Source organism: Diabrotica virgifera, chromosome 3 (genome assembly GCF_917563875.1).
Source record: "Diabrotica virgifera virgifera chromosome 3, PGI_DIABVI_V3a".
Classification (NCBI taxonomy): domain Eukaryota; kingdom Metazoa; phylum Arthropoda; class Insecta; order Coleoptera; family Chrysomelidae; genus Diabrotica; species Diabrotica virgifera.
In genome coordinates, this window is record NC_065445.1 from 66094779 (window position 1) to 66115105 (window position 20327).

A 20327-nucleotide genomic window follows, 5' to 3' on the forward strand; every position below is an offset into this window, starting at 1 on the left:
TTAAAAAAATGTTTGGAATAAAAGTTACTTAATTTTTTACGAGACATCCAAATCTACTATAAAACATGGGAGTTCCTTTAAAAGGCAACATCAGCGCGCGAAAAACGCATTCCAAGAGCGTTACAGACATCAATTTGAGAAATATAAATATGTGAAATTTACTCTTTAATTAAATAAAATATTACAAAAACAAGCCTGTAGCGCCATTAAGAAAAATTAAAAAATACAATTTCTTCAAATAAACTTTTTTTATCCCATGCCTAGATTTTGTGTCACATTGGAATTACTAAAAAATCGATTATCTATAACAAGAAATCAAACTGTGAAGAATGAGTATAATAATTATTGTTTTCACCAATTTATTGCCGTTTTTGATGTGATAGTGTCACTGTCAACACCTGTCACTGTCGTACTGTTAATGCACTGTTGCCGCACTGTTGAAAGTTCACACAACTTTCGAAAAAAAAAATTGATGACGCGTAGCCTTTTAAGATTTAAAAGTTGCCACCAAGTCTTCCCCTAAGGAAGTGGTGTAGGTGCGTATTGAATGTCATTAGATAGATTTTTGAAAAAAATTAAAATCGTGTGCAATATTTTTGCAACGCCAAAACATAAGTACTTGTTTTAAAGTATTAAATTTCAAAACAGATGCATTTCGTGGTTACATTTCTTAAATTATTATAAATCTCCTTATAAAAAAAAATGTAAATTTTTATTAAAATAAAGTAGACCAGGGCGGATCTGTTTTTAGGTGGATGTGAGAGGTGGCGTTTTAGGATTTTTGCAGATAAAGTTAGGTAACAACTTCAGTAATTATAATCGACTTATGCTCCTTCTCAAATATGCCCAGAACATTAATAAAAAAATTAAAATATTTAAAAATTTCGAAAATCATCGATCTTTTTCTACTTTCTTTGCTTATAACTTTAAAACGATTCATTTTGGAACAAAGTTGTTACGAAATAAAATAAAGCTATTTGAATTTTGTATAATATACGACTGGTTAAAAATGTCTTAAAATATTACCCTTTTTGCAAAATAGCAATAAATACAAAATAAGGAGGCAAAAGAAGCCTGTTTTTATTCAATGTTTTTCATTCGCTTAGAAAATGTTTATAACATACTTAAACCGTCCACCAGATTTCATTACAATCGGCCTAATAGATTTTGCATACTAAATTTTCAATCTATTTTTTTTTAAGTTCAAATTTTATAAAAACTTTAAACCTATATATATATTTATTAAGCGCAACGGGCCTTGTAGGCCTAGGGCTAAAATGTTTACATTTCTGATTACATAAATAATATAGTAAATAACTTAATATAACTTACATAACTTATAAATTTTATTTAAATACACTTCAGTCTTTTTATACACTCCTTCACAACCTCTCTCCATCTCCTTCTGTCCAATGCTAGTTCTTTCCATCTCTCAATGTTACTTTTCTTCAAGTCTTCATATACACTGTCCTTCCATCTTTTCCTTGGCCTGCCTTTCCTCCTCTTTTGTATTGGTCTTCGTGAAAGTACCATTTTTGGCATTCGTTTACTTCCCATTCTCTCTATGTGCCCCAAGTATCGTATTCTCTGTGCTTTGATCGTCGTCGTAATCATTGGCTCTTGATATAGTTCTTCCAATTCTTTATTGGTTCTTCTTCTCCACTGACCTTCTATTTTCACACCTCCATATATTGCTCTTTGCATTTTTCTCTCCCATCTTTCTAACAGGTCTGTTTCTGACTTTTTGAGCACCCATGTTTCGCTTGCGTATGTTACTGTAGGTCTGATAACAGTCTTATAAATTCTTATTTTTGTTTTTCTTGATACGTATTTGGATTTCAATAATGTGCGTAATGCTCCATATTTTTTATTTCCTTTAGCTATTCTTGCCTTTATCTCCCCTTCTTCATGACCATTTTCATCTATTTTGGCTCCCAGGTAAATAATTTCTTTGGCTCTTTTAAACGAGTATGTTTTTTCTCCATCTATTTGTACTATGATGTTATTCTCTTTTTCTTTTTGGATCTCTCCCATTATCATATACTTTGTCTTTTCTTCATTTATTTTAAGTCCGAATTTTTTGGCTTCTGTTATTATGTTTTTCATTAACTTTTGTAGTTCTTTTTTGCTTGTTGCTAATAGCGTCAGATCATCTGCAAATGCTATGCATTGGTGGCCGTTTTTAAATATCGTTTCTTGCATGTTTATTCTGCTTTTCCTGATTATTCCTTCCAATGTTAGATTGAATGCCATCGTTGATAGTGGGTCTCCTTGTCGTAATCCTTCCTTGGTTTCAAACTTTTTGGATGTATACCCTTTCCAAGCTATTTCGTTTGTTGTGTTTTCCATCGTCATCTTTATCATCTTGACAATTTTACTTGGTATCCCCAATTCTTTCATCAGTTCGTACATCTGCTGTCTATTTACTGTGTCGTAAGCCTGCTTAAAGTCTATGAACAAAGCATATAGTACTGTTTTATGTTCGTAACAGGTAGTCTGTATTTCTTTTAAGGCAAATATTTGGTCAGTCGTTGATCTGTTGTTTCTAAAACCTGCCTGGTATTCCCCCAGTATTTTTTCCGAATAATGACTTAGCCTTTTACTTATACTTTGTGCCAAGATTTTGTAAACTATTTCTAATAGTGCGATGCCTCTGTAGTTTTCGCATAGCATTCTATCACCTTTTTTATGTATAGGGCATATTCTTGCTATGGTACACTCTTCTGGCATTTTTTCTACTTCCCATATTCTTTTTATCAGATCATATATCTCTTTCTGTAGTCTTTTCCCTCCTGATTTTATCATTTCGGCCGATATTTCTGTTATTCCTGGGCTTTTGTTATTTTTCAAGCTCTTTATTTCGTTCTTTATTTCTTGTTCTGTGGGTATTTCTATTGCTATCTGATCATCTTCAATTTCATGGTTTGTTTCCTTTTGTACTTCGCTCTTATTTAGCAGTTCTGTGAAATAGTTTTGCCAGTTTTCCATTATTTTTTCATGCTCATTTAGTAACATCCCTTTATCACCTCTCATATATGGGTTGTTTTTTTGATATCCTCTTTCCATTTTTTTTGCTTCCTGGTAGAATGATCTTATTTCTTTTTTTTTGAAATTTTTCTTCTATTTCTTTCAGTTTGTTCTCGTTGTATTTTCTCTTTTTGCTTCTACATTTTCTTTTCATGATTTTTCTCAATTCTCTGTATTCTTCTCTAGTGCTTTCTTCGTCATTTGTGAGATTTTTGAGTCTTACTTTTCTTATTGATTCTGCTATTTCTTGACATTCTTCATCATACCAATCTTTTGTTTTGTGTTTTCTTTTGGTTTTCGCTAGTATTGCTTTACTTGTGTCCAAGATTGCTTCTTTGATATTTTGCCATTGTTTGTCTGGGCTTGACGTTTCTTGTTCCCTGATTAGTCTGTTGGTTATTCCCTGTTCATACTTCTTCTGTGTGTTGTTATCTTTTAGTAGTCCTATGTTAAATTGTTTTCCAATTTTTTCTGTTGTTTTATTGTTTCGCTTTATGTTATGCTCGATTTTATATTCTGCTCTCACCAGGTAGTGGTCAGAGTTACAGTCCGCTCCTCTCATGCTCTTTACATTTATTACATTGTTTGCATGCTTCTTCTCTATTAAAATATGGTCTATCTGATTTACTGTCTTCTTATCAGGGAAAATCCACGTTCCTTTATATATATCTTTTCGGCGTAATTGTGTGCTTCGTATCACCATTTGCCTTTCTGTTGCAAAGCCTATTATTCTTTGGCCATTATCGTTCGACACCTCATGCTTACTATATTTCCCTATTATGTGTTCGTATATATTCTCTCTTCCTACTTTGGCGTTGCAGTCTCCCATTATTATTTTGATGTCAAACCCTGGTAATTTATCATATTCTCTTTCCAATTGCTCGTAGAATTCGTCTTTTTCTTCTTCTGTGGCATCTTCAATCGGTGCGTGTACATTTATTATACTTATGTTTCGTTTGTCCCCTTTTAATCTTATTGTGCATAGTCTATCTGATATTGGTTGGAATGCCATTACCCTTTCCTTCCATTTTCGCTGTATTATAAAACCTGTTCATAACCTTCTGGTTTCTCCCCCGCTTTTAAAAAATACCACGTCTTCTATTTCTACTATTTCTGTTTCCAATTGTTTTGTCTCTTGTAAAGCTGTTATTTCTACATTATATCTATTAATTTCTCTAATTAATTCTTTGAGTTTTCCTGTTTCGTATGTGCCTCTTACATTCCATGTACCCAAGTTGACTTTAGTTTTCTTTTTGTTATCTTTACTTATTGCCTTGTCCATTGCCTGCATCGTTTCCTTCTTATTTATCCCTGTTGCAAACTGTATCTTGTCATTTTTCGGCTTTTCTTTTTTATTGCTGTCTTGATTTGTTTTATTTCCATAGTTCGTAATCCTATTCTTTGCATTTTTCGTCGTCATTTATTTCCTTTCATTGCTATTGCTTAGTTTTTTGCTTTGGTCTCTACCACCAACGTTTGGGTCATTCCATCCCAGCGCCATATTTCATGATCGGCATATATTTTCTTATACCCTACTTTCACTTTTCTCCCTTCCTTTCTTAGTTCTTGCGCTTTTTGTCTGACATGTTTCTGTACAATTCTGTCGTTCTTTGATAGGTCATCGTTGATATAAACTAGACCTTCTTCTCAATTTCTCAATTTGGTTTTGTTTCGCATGATTTTTCTTTTATCTTCTTCCTTTTCAAGCTCAACCAGACAAACTTTTTCTCCTAACTTCAGAGCCTTCTCTATTTGTACATCTACTTTTAATTCTGTCTGCATAAAATTTTTCATTGCATGTTTTAGGATATCTGGCCCATTTGTATCTATGTTCAATCCCTGTATAATTATATTTTTCCGCCTTTTTTTATTTTCTAAACTTTCAAGCCGTTCTTCTATTTGATAAACTGCCTGTTTTAGTTTCGTGTTTTCTTCTCTTAATGTTACATTCTCCTGGCGTAGCTCTCTTATTTCATCTCTATATTCTTTCTGCTCTCTACGCATCTCGTTAAGTTCTCTTGATTGTTCCTCGATTTTTAGACTTACTCCTGCCATCATTTCCATAATTTTTTGTATATTCTCCTCCATTTTCTCCTTTCTGTAGGAGGGAGATCTGCTTATTTTTCGACTTTTGTTAAAAGCCCGTTCCAATTCTTCCTCTTTTCTCTTCTTGTCGTTTTCGTCTGTCGTGGTACCGTCACTTTCTGTTCGAAATAATAGCTCTTCGTATTTTTTATCTTCTCTGCTCATTTCAACTGGTTCGTTTTACTGCGATAAAGGTCTCATTCGGACTATCTCCGCGGAAACTTAACCTTTCTCAGTGTAGCGTCTTACTTTTTTTTCTTTTTTTTTTGATAAAATTATATTGAGCAGTATATACTATTTCGCTCCTCCCTACTTACAGGACTTCCCTGTCGACTTGGCAACACCGCGTTCCAATCAAACAAGGATCCACTTCGAATATCGTAATATCGATGACGTTTTATTTGTTTATGTGTTACGCTTACCTTTGATTTTTGCCAATTTGGAGCACAATTTCAATATTTAGTTTATTATTTTTCGTTCAGCGCGAAGATTACTCACTTAACTTCACACTTTATCGTTTTCTGTAATTGATTTACTCTGCATTTCGCGAAAAACGGGTTTAATGCAAGAGCAAAATACAATTAATATTTACACACTCAGCGCAACGTTAAAAATGTCTTAAAATATTACCCTTTTTGCAAAATAGCAATAAATACAAAATAAGGAGGCAAAAGGAGCCTGTTTTTATTCAATGTTTTTTATTCGCTTAGAAAATGTTTATAACATACTTAAACCGTCCACCAGATTTCATTACAATCGACCTAATAGATTTTGCGTACTAAATTTTCAATCTATTTTTTTTTAAGTTCAAATTTTATAAAAACTTTAAACCTATAAAAGTTAATAATTTAAGACATTTTTAACCAGACGTACATTATACAAAATTCTATTATCTTTATTTTATTTTCCTACAACTTTGTTCCAAAATTAATCGTTTTAAAGTTATAAGCAAAGAAAGTAGAAAAAAATTGATGTTTTTCGAAATTTTTAAATATTTTAATTTTTTTATTAATGTTCCGGGCATATTTGAGAAGGAGCATAAGTCAATTATAATTATTAGCAAAAATCCGAATGCCACCTCTTACATCCAAAGATAGAGGTTTTTTTCACAGATCCGCCCTGGTATACAGATAATTTTATCACATACATAGTTAAATAATCGCACGAAATAAAATCGACCTTAATATTAATTCTGATTTAAAATCGGCACATTTTTATAAATTTATTTTTAGCTTTTAATGCTTCCAAACGTCTCACTTAAACTTCTTTTCTCTTTTTTAAAAACAACATTCCTTTCTGGCAACACGATAACCAATAGAGCAGATTATGTAAATATTGGCGAAAATATTGGACCTGGTGTGTTTTTCAGTAGTTTCCGACATATTCAGTTGTGATGTCAAATATTGTTTAATATGTGCTCTACAAATGCAAATGCACGAAGTGTGTTTTTAATTTTTGTGAATTTTCTATCCAATGAATACTAAATAATTGTGTTTAAATCTGCAGTTTTATTGATAAATTCGGATTACTGTTTCTACTTAATCATTTAAAAAATTTAATATAACTATTATAATATTTTGCTGTTGGGTTGTTGAAAACGTTTATAAATGTTTTTCTAACATCCAGAAAATGACAGCGGCAAGAGTTGAGCTGCCATTGGCTCCGAAATCCCCTCTGTCCTCTTTGGTACGTATGTTCATTATTTATTATAAAGATGTTCCTAGTGTTAGTGAGCATGAAGCTGTCTTTAGGGTTGAAACAAACGTAATAGCAGGTTCGTTTGCGAATTTTTTGTCAAAATATTGTCTAGGGTTGCTGTTTGTAACTGTAGTTGTAGTAGTTTTTATGTATAGTTTTTCGTTGTTTTTGCTACGAGTACTTTTTATTTACGTTTTTTTTTTTGGAAAATATATAAAATAGTTCATGTTTAATTAAAAATTAATTTACTTCACTTTTTATTTACGGTTTTTTTTTTGGAAAATATATAAAATAGTTCATGTTTAATTAAAAATTAATTTACATATACAGGGTGGTTCATCTTATTCGCCTCGGTCTCTGTACGGAAAACCACTTGATATTTTAAAAAAATTTCTTCACAGAAATATACACGGCCTTTAATACTACAACCTAAAAATTATGTGAATTATACAGCTTGCCCCAAGAAAGAGTGGTATGTCAAAGTTATATTTTTTCTTATGGAATGCCCTATATCTGATGACATTATTGAATTAACCTTAAAAAATAAGCTATACTTTCATAAGGGTTCCCTATATCTAAATACAAGGTGTTTTGATTTATTTCGATTTTTATAAAAATGTAAGGTTTAAGAAAAAAATAAATATTTACGAATCTAAGAAGCAGTAACAAATAATTTCTTGGATCTTAATAACAGACTATTTAGCATACTTAAACAGATTCTTATTGCAACAAAATTTCTTACAAGGTGGTCAAAATATGAGATTGTTCTATTAACAAATTCAAGCTGTAATAACTTACTTATTTTAAATCGAACACCCTGTATCTTACTAGTCTATCGCGTATAAAATTTACTTAGCTTTCAATTTGTATTAGGGTTTCCTATAACTATTTTTTACAGGGTGGTCAAAATATTAGATTGTTCTGTTAACAAATTCAAGCTGTAATAACTTACTTATTTTAAATGGAACACCCTGTATCTTACTCGTCTATCGCGTATAAAATTTACTTAGCTTTCAATTCTTATTAGGGTTTCCTATACCTATCTCCCTTCATTTTTTAAATATTTAAAGATTTCCTAATTTGTAAGCTTTAAAAATTAGAATTAAGTACCTATGTCGTGGTTATGTACAACACATCACCAACACCGCCAATATACTTAAATATCCTAGTCAAGATAGTTTCCTTAATAAAATTCACATTTTTATCATTTAATCACACAGAGTGTTCTTATTTTAAATGACATACTCGATATTCTATTCTTTATAATATTTAAAATCTCTACAATTCCATGTAAATATTCTTAATACATATGTTATTCTGTAAATATAAATTCCCATGTTATTCTGTAAATACCCATTTTTACATATTTTTGTACAATAGGCTCGTTTTCGTCAAAGTAGCCATTGCATTTAATTGTTTGTAATTGCGATTCAAAGATTCAAACAAAAAGTGGTGTTCTTAAATTTACTTAATAACCGTTGGGTTAAGATATGCAAAATATTTATACGGAATGAAATATAATTTAAATATCTTCCAGAATACGGCATCTAATATAGGGTATGCAGTTTAATATAAACATATTATTCAATGTCACATGTAGGCCAAAATCAACTAAAATAATACAACACTCTGTGTGATTACATGATAACAATGAAAATTTTATTAATGACAGTATCTTTTCTAAGTATATTGCCGGTGTTGGTGATGTGTTGTACATAAACACGACATAGGTACTTAATTCTAATTTTTAAAGCTTACAAATTAGGAAATCTTTAAATTTTTAAAAAATGAAGGGAGATAGGTATAGGAAACCCTAATAAGAATTGAAAGCTAAGTAAATTTTCTACGCGATAGACTAGTAAGATACAGTGTATTCCATTTAAAATAAGTAAGTTATTACAGCTTGAATTTGTTAATAGAACAATCTCATATTTTGACCACCCTGTAAGAAATTTTGTTGCAATAAGCATCTGTTTAAGTATGCTAAATAGTCTATTATTAAGATACAAGAAAGAGTTTGTTACTACTTCTTAGATTAGTAGATATTTATTTTTTCTAAAACCTTACATTTTTATAAAAATCGAAATAAATCAAAACACCCTGTATTTAGGTATAGGAAACCCTTATGAAAGTATAGCTTATTTTTTAAGGTCAATTTAATAATGTCATCAGATATAGGGCATTCCATAAGAAAAAATACAACTTTGATATACCACTCTTTTTTGGAACACCCTGTATAATTCACATTATTTTTAGGTTGTAGTATTAAAGGCCCTGTATATTTCTGTGAAGAAATTTTTTTAAAATAGCAAGTGGTTTTCCGTACAGAGACCGAGGCGAATAAGATGAAGCACCCTGTATAGCTTTGTGTTTGTTTAATTCAAATTACAGTTAAAAAGTTTTTTGTTAGTTTAATTAAAACTACATTTAAAAAGCTTAGCTTACATTAAAAATTTTCTAAAACAAAGTTCGTTTTAAATTGATGTAAATAATTATGTCTTCAATATTTACATTGGAGAGAATGGTACTCTTTAAGGTAAGGTTAAGTTAGGTGTCGTATCCCTGCTTTGGTTTTATGTGGATTTGCTGTGGTCTGTGTCCCAGCACCCAGTTTTGCTTCTGTTCTCATCTTCTTTTGTTGAGCTCCAGATATGTGTTTTTAATACCTGACTCAGAATCTACCCTCTCTAAATACCTTCTGGCAGAGTATTTGCTGTATAGATCGAATACGCGACTGGAGTGTTTTTGAAATTATACTTCTTTAGGCGCGATTGAGAGTAAAATTTCATAATTCTGCGCGCATGCGCACACAGACAGTATGGTATATAAACGTTATACGGGATCTGATTGGGTGTTAAAATCATGTGTCAATAATGGTTCAATATGGAGATTTTGGATAAACAAATTAATGTTGTGTATATTAGTTTTTATTGTTGTGATGGCAGAGAAAAATGCAAGTTTATAATATTGTAGTGACTTTTTAAATAGTTTTTAAAAGCGACAGGTACGTAATAATTGTAAATGTTTCAGTATCCTAATAAAAAATTTCATAGATAGGACCTACCTATTTGGAAAATTTAAAAAGAACCTACTAAAATAGTAGGTATGTATTGCTTTGATTTACATAATTTGATTACCATCAAAATTTCTATCAATATTCACCAAATATATTGTTTTCTTACTCTATGTTTTTTTGTATTCTAATATTTCTTTCAATTCTAAATAATTTCAATTCAAAATCAAAATAATTTGGTTAAATTCAGAACCGTCAAAAGTTTAATCCGTTTAGTTAGTTGATCTTCGCACATGATGACACATGGTCTCCGTGGGTAAAAGTTTAAGGTGAATGAATTTCAATACTAACTGCGTTGATAAGCGGGTTCGAACCCCAATGGAAACTTTAATTTTTTTAATTTTTTTTTATACATTTTATGATTGTAAGTTTATTATATAATTTTTTTTTCAGAAAATACATATTCAATTAAAATTTTTTCCTACATTGTTCAGAAATCATTTGTGGCATTTTTCAATGTGTTTGTTTGTGTGTGTTTTATTCTTTTATTATTTTAATTTTTGGCACTGTTTTAATGAAAATTTTTGAGAAGTAGTAAGTATTAAAATTAGTTTAATATTTAAATAAAATATAAATAATCTGTTTAATGTATACTAATTTCGTTGAAATCATATAATAGAATTATAACTTCTTACGTGCGTACAAAGTACACACACACATTCTTTGTTTATTTATAAGCTTAGTACAGTTATTAATTTCTGAACGATATTTTGCTATTTTATCATCTTGCTCTCCATCTGTATTTCCACGAGTTAGAATAAAATTCTGTCAGCCACTGCTTACCATGCTAAAGCTGTAATAAGAGTTCGCTAGCTCTCTAGAACAACGCTTTCTCCCTTGTACCATGCATCCCCTGGTCATAATGTTGTTACACGTTGGAATTACGGAGCGTAGTAGTTGCAGAACGAACCTGACCGTACTTGACCGTAATGAACACTTGTGATGCAGCTATTAGTCCATTCTTTCACGGTTTTTGCTCTAAATTTTAAAGAACCGCTTGGATTGACATGAAATTTGGCATACATATAGCTTACATGTCAAAGAAAAAAAGTGATATTGTGCCGATGTGTGCTTTTGCCCTGGAGGTGACTTTCACCCCCTCTTGGGGGTGAAAAATATATGTCCAAAATAAGTCCGGAAATGGGTAAACTGGCTAATTTTAAGTAACTTTTGTTCTACAGAGCTTTTTCGCCAAGTCAACACTTTTTGAGTTATTTGCGAGTGAATATGTTCATTTTTCAACAAAATAAGCACATTTTTAGACGGTTTTTCGCAAATAACTCAAAAAGTAAGTATTTTGTCGAAAAAAACGTTCTTAGCAAAAATATAGCCTATAAGAAAGTAAAAAAATGGTTTACACGTTAGGTCTCTGGATGTCTTAGAACCAGACTTATAGCCAATGAAAAATAGATTCATATTCACCAAATTTCTAATAGAATATTTCGACGTGAAATATCCAAAAAATTAAGCACTTTTTGGGAAAAACCCATTACAACTTTTTTAAAGTGTTTAAAAAAAGATTTATTCCTGTTTTTACAAAAAGTTTCTAGCATTAAATTTAAGGAAGTTACGCTCAAAATAAAGTTGGTCCCTTTTGTTTTTGCAAAAAGAAATCGGGAAGCCCACCCCTTAATTAGCAACTTAAATGAAATTAATCGTTACCGCTCCACAAATTATTTTACTTATGTTGTGTTTATATGATCTGTAAGTTTCATCGGTTTAAAGTAATTATTTTTGAAAAAATTTGGTTTCAAAGTAAAATTTTTAAAAATTTAAATTTTGAAAAATATGCTATTTTTCAAAATAACTTAAAAATTGTTAGAGATACCAAAAATCTCGAAAAACAAAATAAGTCAGATTTGCTTTTCTGAATATCATGTATTTTTTTGTTTTTCTGTTAGACAAAAATTGATTGAGATTTGGTGTTTCTAAATTTGCATACATTCGTGATCAGTGACTTGTTCAACCCTTTTTAACTACAGCCCTTTCAATAATAAAGACTTTGAACCGATGAAACTTACAGATCATATAAACAATATATACACGAGTCAAGAAACTTGTGAAGTCGTAACGATTAAGTTCATTTAAGATACTAATTAGGGGGTGATTTTCTCGATTTTTTTACCAAAACCAGAAGGGACTAACTTTATTTTGAGCGTAACTTGTTTAATTTTGATGCTAGAATTTTTTTTATAAAACAAAAATGAAGCTTTTTTTAAACACTTTAAACAAGTTAAACCTATTTTTCATTAGCTATAACTCTGCTTCTACTAGGTGTAGAGACGTGATATTTTATATACACCATTTTTTAAAATTTTTTACAGGATATATTTTTGTTAAGAATGTTTTTTCGACAAAATACATACTATTTGAGTTATTTGCGAAAAACCGTCTAAAAGCGTGATTATTTTGTTGAAAAAATGAACATATTCACTGCCAAATAACTCGAAAAGTATTGACTTAGTGAAAAACTCTATAGAACAAAAGTTACTTAAAATTAGCCAGTTTATCCATTTCCTGACTTTCTTTGGACGAATATTTTTTCAACCCCAAGAGGGGGTGAAAACCACCCCCAGGGCAAAAGCACATATCGGCACAATATCACTTTTTTTCTTTGACTTGTTAGCTATGTGTATGCCAAATTTCATGTCAATACAAGCGGTTCTTTAAAATTTAGAGGTTTTGCAATATTTTACCGTTAAAGAACGGACTATATCTAGGATTTCATTATTGACTGTTAGTGGGTATGTATCTATTTGTGTTATATTCAATTGACAAATCTACAGTAATTACATAGATACGGCTTTTATGTCATGTTCTTACTTACTGGTCCACAGTTTATATACACACTTACATACGAGTGTACCCATGCATACAAAGTCCAGTAGCATTGTTTATATAGTAATAGTTGGTCAGCCCAATAGGTAAATTTGTTTGATTCTAATTGAGACAGCCCCAAATGTCACCTGCATTTCTGTCAGGGTCGCAACGTCACGCGTAACTAAGATACATCCAAAATGAAAATGCGTAGACACCAAGTTGGATACAATCCTATTCATAACAGGTATGTCAGGGTCGCAAGGTCACGCGTAACTAAGATACATAAAAAATGCATAGACACCAAGTTGGATACAATTAGGGGTCTCCAATTTCTTGAAAATTTCAAGATTTTGTCTTGATCTTGTCTTGATTTTAAGACAAGATCAAGCCAAGAAGTAATTTTAGATTTCAAGACAAGACAAGAAGTTTTGTGTCAATACCAAGATTTCTTGTCAAGAAAACAAGACATCTTGAAATATCTTGACTAATAATGAAAACTCTAAAACGTATTTATTAGGGAAAAGATAACATTATCTCTCGCAAATTGAAAATATTTCTAGTTTGTCTGAAAGTACCTTAGTTTAACCCAATTGCCACCAATGGGAGTGTGCAATATTTTTCCCCTTCGAGTATTGAAGAAAGTGTTTTAAAGCTTCTCAGATACTGACAAAATTTACAAATCAGAACACATTATTTATCTAATAAACTGCGCGTCATAGAAAACGGGCACCCTAAAAAATGGGTCATTTTTGATGTCGCGTATCTCCTAAACCTGTTGTCCGATTTAAATGATTTTTTGAATATGGTATAGCCCTATTCTTTGTCAATATCTTTGTAATAATATTTTTGCAAAACAGGGAAATTTTCATTGTATACCGGGTGTACGAATCAAACTGTGTTTTTTTCTCAAAGTTCACAACACCCTGTGGATTATTCTAGCATTTATAAAATACTGAAATTAAAATTCAACTATAGCCTCAGGTTTTCTTAACATTCTGTTTTTTGATTCATTTGCTTATGTTGGATAATACAAAAGTTATGTACTTTAACAACTAGCCATGTTCTTCATCAGTACAGGGTGTTATAAGTCTAAAGTGTTTTAGGGACTAAATAAGTTCGACAAACTTTAAGGGGTAATTCTGCATTAAAAATAATGACAGTTTGCTTTATAATCATATATCCGCAAAAGCTTCGTTTCCGAGATACGGGATGTTAAATTTTTTCTTACAAACTGATGATTTATTTATTGCTTTAAAACCGGTTCAGATATGCAAATGAAATTTGGTAGGTTTTAAGAGATGGTTATTGTGCATTTCTTGACATTCAACTAAGAATTTTATATTCACTATTCGAGCGCATACGGCTAATATGACCGATCATATTATTCGTATGTACGTCAATGGTGAATAAAAAATTCTTAATTGTATATCAAAAAATGTTCAAAAATTACGTCTTAAAACCCACCAAATTTCATTTGCATATCTCAACCGGTTTTAGGGCAATAAATAAATCGTCAGTTTTTAAGAAAAAATTCAACATCCTGTATGTCGGAAACGAAGCATTTGCGGACATATGTTTATAAAGTAACCGGTCATTATGTTTTCATGCAGAATTACCCCTTAAAGTTTGTCGTACTTCTTTAGAAACACCCTGTACTGATAAAGAGCATGCCTAGTTGTTAAAGTACATAACTTTTGTATTATCCATCATAAATGAATGAATAAAAAAACAGAATGTTAAAAAAACCTGAAGCTATAGTTGGGTTTTAATTTCAGTATTTTATAAATGCTAGAATATGCCACAGGGTGTTGCGAACTTTGAGAAAAAAACACAGTTTGATTCGTACACCCGGTATATAATGAAAATTTACCTGTTTTGCAAAAATATTAATACAGTGATATTGACAAAGAATAGGGCTATAACATATTCAAAAAATCACTTATATCGGACAACAGGTTTAGGAGATACGCGACATCAAAAATGACCCATTTTTTAGGGTGCCCGTTTTCTATGACGCGCAGTTTATTTTGCAATTATTTAGATTTTCGATGTCACAAAATGTAGTTAAAGCATTTTTTACACTTAAACCTCATGTTAGCATCTCAAAAGTTGCATGCCATTTTGTAGGCACATCTAATTTTGGCATAGTCAACTTACAATAATTTATGGTCTGGCAAGCACTGTTAAGTTTAAGTTGCATTTGCCCTGAGTGTTTGACCTTTTGTGAAGAGGTATTTAATTTTACTTACAGAAGAATTGAAATCTAGAGCAAAATCATTTCTATTATTTTATACTTCGATCTTCTTCTTCTTAAAGTGCCTATCCGTTCCAGATGTTGGCGATCATCATGGCTATCTTGACTTTGTTTACCGCAGCGCGGAACAGTTCAGTGGTAGTGGTTTTTTTAATGCACTTTCGTAAATTTTGAAGCCAGGAAATGCGTCTTCTTCCCGGTCCTCTTTTACCATTTACCTTCCTTTGGACATACTTTGATCTCATCCTCCAAATAATCAAAATCATTTTGATGCCTAAGTGTTTCGATTTGGTTCAATAATTTTTATGAAATCCTGGACAGCTAAGTTTAGAGTAGGTATGTGCGAACCATACAAAATGCATATTTTAAGCATGTAAGTACACATCAATTTTTCGTTAGTCAGGAAACATGCAGTTCGGGGACTCCCCCAGTGACAGACGAGGCCGTGTCAGCACGCAACGCAATAAAAAGGTCGCCGGGGAAACACCGGATCGGGTAATCAAAAAGTTTCAAGATTTTGAAACTTCTTAAGTCAAGACAAGATATAAGATGTCAAGTAAACGTCAAGACAAGATTATTTAAAATTTCTTGAATTTTTCTCAAGACAAGACCGGAAGTTGTTGTCAAGACAAGAATTCTTGTCTTGTCGACCCCTAGATACAATCCTATTAATAACAGTTATGAATAGGATCGTATCCAACTGGGTGTCTATGCATTTTGGATGTATCTTAGTTACGCGTGATGTTGCGACTCTGACAGAAATGGTGGTGACATCTAGTGACTGTCTCAATTAGAATCAAACACATTTACCTATTGGGCTGACCAACTATTACTATATAAACCATGCCAGTAGTATAGTACCTATACAGGGTGTTTCATTAATATTTGTCCATATAGTAACTAAAGAAACCTTAGCACAAAATACGAAGATTTAACCTAAAACACTTAAATAAAATGTGGTTCTATACTGAGTTACAGGGTGTTTTTTCTAAAAATTTAAAAACTATTTTTGTTCAGCATTTTAAAACTATTCGACGTATCCTTTTCATACTTGGCAGGAGGTATAGGTACTGTACAAACTACTAAATTATGTTAAACAAACGTTTCTGGATATTACCAGAGGCGTACGACGGGGGAAAGTGAATGGTTGACCCTTTCAAAATTCTACGCCACTGGCGAAATTGCTATTTTAGTTCAATTTTTGGATTCTCCAATACTTTCTATGAAAATAATATATTCTCTATTCGTAACGATAAAGTCACTAGTTTTCGAGATCTTTAAAGTTAAAAATGAAACGACACGGTTATTTTGATTAATGTATTGCGTAACTTCATTTTTAATTTCAAATATCTCGAAAACTAATCATTTTATCGTTACGAATGAAGAGTATATTATTTACATAAAAAGTATTGAAAAATCAGAAAATTACACTAAAATAGCAATTTCTTCAGTGGCGTAGAATTTGGGAAGAGTCAACCAGCCACTATCCCCTGTCGTACGCCTCTGGTAGTAGCTAGAAACGTTTATTTATCTGACTTTAGTAGAGTTTACAGTACTTACACTTTCTGCCAAGTATGATAAGGATACGCCAAATAGTTTTAAAGTACTGGGTACAAATAATTTTTAAATTTTAATCATATGAATCTTGTATCATAAATAAATGAAAATAACTGTGCCGTTTCATATTTAACTTCAAATATCTCGAAAACTAAAACTTTATCGTTACCAATGAAGACGATATTATTTACGTAGAAAGTATTGGAGAATCTAAAAATGGCACTCAAATAGTAATTCCTCCAGTAGCGTAGAATTTCAGAAGGGTCAACCATTCACCATCCCCTGTCGTACGCCTCTGGTAGTAGCTAGAAACGTTTGTTTATCATAAATTAGTAGGGTGTCTAGTAGTCGCACTTTCTGCCAAGTATGAAAAGGATACGTCGAATAGTTCTAAAATGCTGAGCAAAATTGTTTTTTAAATTTTTAGATAAAACACCCTGTAACTCAGTAAGGAACCACATTGTATTTAAGTGTTTTAGGTTAAATCTTCGAATTTTGTGCTAAAGTTTCACCAGTTACTATTTGGACAATTATTAATGAAACACCCTGTATAATAATCAAAAATCAAGCCGACAATGAATACGAGATGGATACAAATTTTCAATAACATGCTAAGAGCTATAGTAATCGAGGAAATGAAGCTGAAAAAATGGCAAAACCTCGCAATTTTTTCGTCCAGCATCGATTTGTACAAAAATTTGAGATTAGGCTCATTTCACCCTCTAGTTCATTTTCTATATTGTTTCTATATTGAGCCGTTGTACGCTTGTGGTTTTTTAAGGGTGAAAACTACCCCTAATTGTAAAAAATTATAAAATAATATTTTAAACTTTAATATTGTCAACATTTGTTTCTAATTAGTTACATAATGAGTGTTTTATGCTTTAAGATATACTATCATAATATTTTAACCCTTAAAACCACCCTTCTTGGAGCTATATATAAAAAATCACTTATCCTAAAAGAATAATTTCGGCTTGCATCGATTTACATAAAAAAATGTGATTAGGATCATCTCACCCTGTACTTCATATTCTATAACATGCTCAAGGCAGTCGATTATTTTTAGGGGTGTAAACTACCCCTTATTGTCAAAAATTATATAAAAACGTTGTAAACTTTAATATGGGTAAAATTTGGTTTTGATTGGCTAAAAATAATGATTGTTTTATGCTTTAGGATGTAATATCATAATATTTCATCCCTTAAAAACCACCCTTAAGAACATTACAATTTTTATAAGTAGATAATTTAATAGATCTATACAGAAAAAAAAGTAGAATTAATGAATTACAAAAACATTTATTTACACAAAAATACGAATTTACAAATATGTAGAAGTACAAACACAAATAGTTTTTAAGTCGTCTTCCAGTATACGAACCAGTTATGTGGTATTATACATGCATTGAAAATGTTCCATAAGCGGACTATTCGAATATTTCGAAAAAAAAAAATTTGTTTTATATACATAGCTCCTTCATTTTTGGCGATAAAAAGTTTCTTCGTAAATTATTTTGTAGTATTTTTAAAGAACTATAAGACTGTGTAAATTAAATTCCGTTAGATCCCTTACTTTTTAATTGGGGTGGGTTTAAAGGGTTCGAATAAGGGGGTGTTTGCTCGTAAATAGAGGTTTAAAATAGCTATATCTCGCTAACTATTCCCTATAATGAAAATATATGGACAATATCATCATCATCATTGGCTCGACAGCCCTTTCTGGGTCTTGGCCTGTTCCAGGATTCTTCTCCACTCTGATCTGTTTCGTGCTTTTTTCTCCAGTTTTTTATTTTTAAGGTTTTTATATCATTTTCTATTTGTTCTAAATATCTCAGCTTCGGTCTTCCTCTTGTTCTTTTTCCTACTGGCATCTGTTTGAATATTTTGTTTGGTATTTCGCCTTCTTCCATTCTTTCTACATGTCCCATCCAACGCAGCCGTCCTATTTTAATGAATGTTATGATATCTGGATCCTGGTATATTTCGTATAGTTCAAAGTTGTACCTTCTTCGCCAAATTCCATTTTCTTTTGAGCCCTTATATATGTGTCGCAAGATTTTTCTTTCAAAGGTGGCTAACAATGTTTCCTCTCTTTTAGTGAGTGTCCAGGTTTCTGAGCCATATGTGAGTACCGGTCTTATTAGGGTTTTGTATATTTGGCATTTTGTTTTCCTTGCGACGTTGTCTGATCTTAGTTGCCGAATTAAGCCATGATAACTTTCATTGGCAATAAATATTCGCCTCTTCACTTCCTCTGCTACGTTATTATCAGATGTGACTAGGGATCCCAAGTATGTAAAGTTTTTTACCCCCTCAATGTTGTATTCTCCTATTGTTATATTTTGTGTCTGCCTTATTTCTGTGTTTTTACTTACCTGCATATATTTTGTTTTGTTCTGGTTGATTTTCAGGCCACTATTTTGTGCAGCTCGTTCTATTTGATTGAATGCCTCTATCATTTCTCTTCTTGATCTTGCGATTATGTCAACATCATCTGCAAATGCTAGTATTTGCACGCTTTTATTAATTATTGTTCCTCGAGTATTGACTGTTGTGTCCCTCATTATTTTCTCGAGTACAATGTTGAACAAGATGCATGATAGAGCGTCTCCCTGGCGTAGTCCCTTTTTCACATCTATTGTTTCCGTTAGTTCGTTTTGTATCCGGATTTTATTTTCTACTTTTAGAGATTCTTTTATCAGTTCTATTAGTTGTGTTGGTATATTAAATTCTTTCATTGCTTTTATTGAGAATTCTCGGTTTATATTGTCATATGCGCTTTCGAAGTCTATGAAGAGATGATGTGTGTCGATGTTATGTTCACTTGTTTTTTCAAGGATCTGTCGCAGAACAAATATCTGGTCTATTGTTGACTTCTGTCTACAGAAGCCACTTTGGTACCTGCCAACTATTTTTTCAGGGTGTGGTCTAAGTCTTTCATAAATGACGTTGGGCATTATTTTGTATGCTGCATTCAGCAGCGTGATTCCATGGTAGTTTCCGCATTCTAACTGATTCCCTTTTTTATGTAATGGTACAATAATACCACTATTCCACTCCGCTGGTAGCTGTTTATTTGACCATATCTTTGTTATCAATACATGTATTGTTTTCTGTAGTGCGTCTCCTCCTTCCTTCAGTAATTCCGATGCTACTTGATCCGATCCCGGTGATTTATTGTTTTATAATTTGTCTACTGCTGTTCTAATCTCGGCTATTGTTGGTGGACTCTTTTCTCTGTTGTCTGCTTGGTCTAATGGTATATCAGGGTTCGTCTCACTCCCATCTCCTTCAAGCTTTTCCGTAAAATGTTCTGTCCATCTTCTTAGTCTCTCTTGCTGTTCTGTCAATGTTCTATGGACAATATAATTTTAGTTAATATAAAATCTACAATTTAGTAGTTTATCATTTTTTTCGTATCTCCAGTATTTTTGGAGATATTTTGAAGTAAAAGGTAAAAAATACGAAATTGCAAAAAATCAATTTTTCTTTAAACTCCAATTTTACTAAAATTATGCCTTTTAAATAGGTCAAACTTCTTGGGTGTATTGACAATACAAATATACAAGGAATTACAGAAAGGTAAAGACCAGTTTTTAATTAGTAGGGTAGTTAGTGGGTTATTTTCATTGATTTTCTCGTAGAGAAAAGCAGTTACCGACATTCTTTTGATCATAAGTCGCTCTATTTTCATGCTAGAAAGTTTTTATTATTATTTTTTGAAGTTTTTAATTGCTTACTTGAGAAAAGATATTATAAGTTTTCTTCGAAAAATGCAAATTTTTTCCGTTATTTGGTTTTGAATATTTC

At 31.6% G+C, this 20327-nt stretch overlaps 1 protein-coding gene across 8 annotated transcripts in view; it reads left to right on the forward strand.

The window, feature by feature from the left end:
• Positions 1 to 20327, forward strand: part of LOC126881865 (potassium voltage-gated channel subfamily H member 6) — a 1259880-nt gene that overhangs the window by 567392 nt on the left and 672161 nt on the right. For 6 of the 8 annotated variants that reach the window (XM_050646514.1, XM_050646508.1, XM_050646507.1 and 3 more), the window contains one exon: positions 6739 to 6798. The exons of the other annotated variants lie outside the window; for them this stretch is intronic. In XM_050646514.1, the coding sequence (XP_050502471.1) occupies positions 6739 to 6798 (60 nt within the window). The remainder of the gene's footprint in view (positions 1 to 6738; positions 6799 to 20327) is intronic. 8 annotated transcript variants of the gene reach the window in all.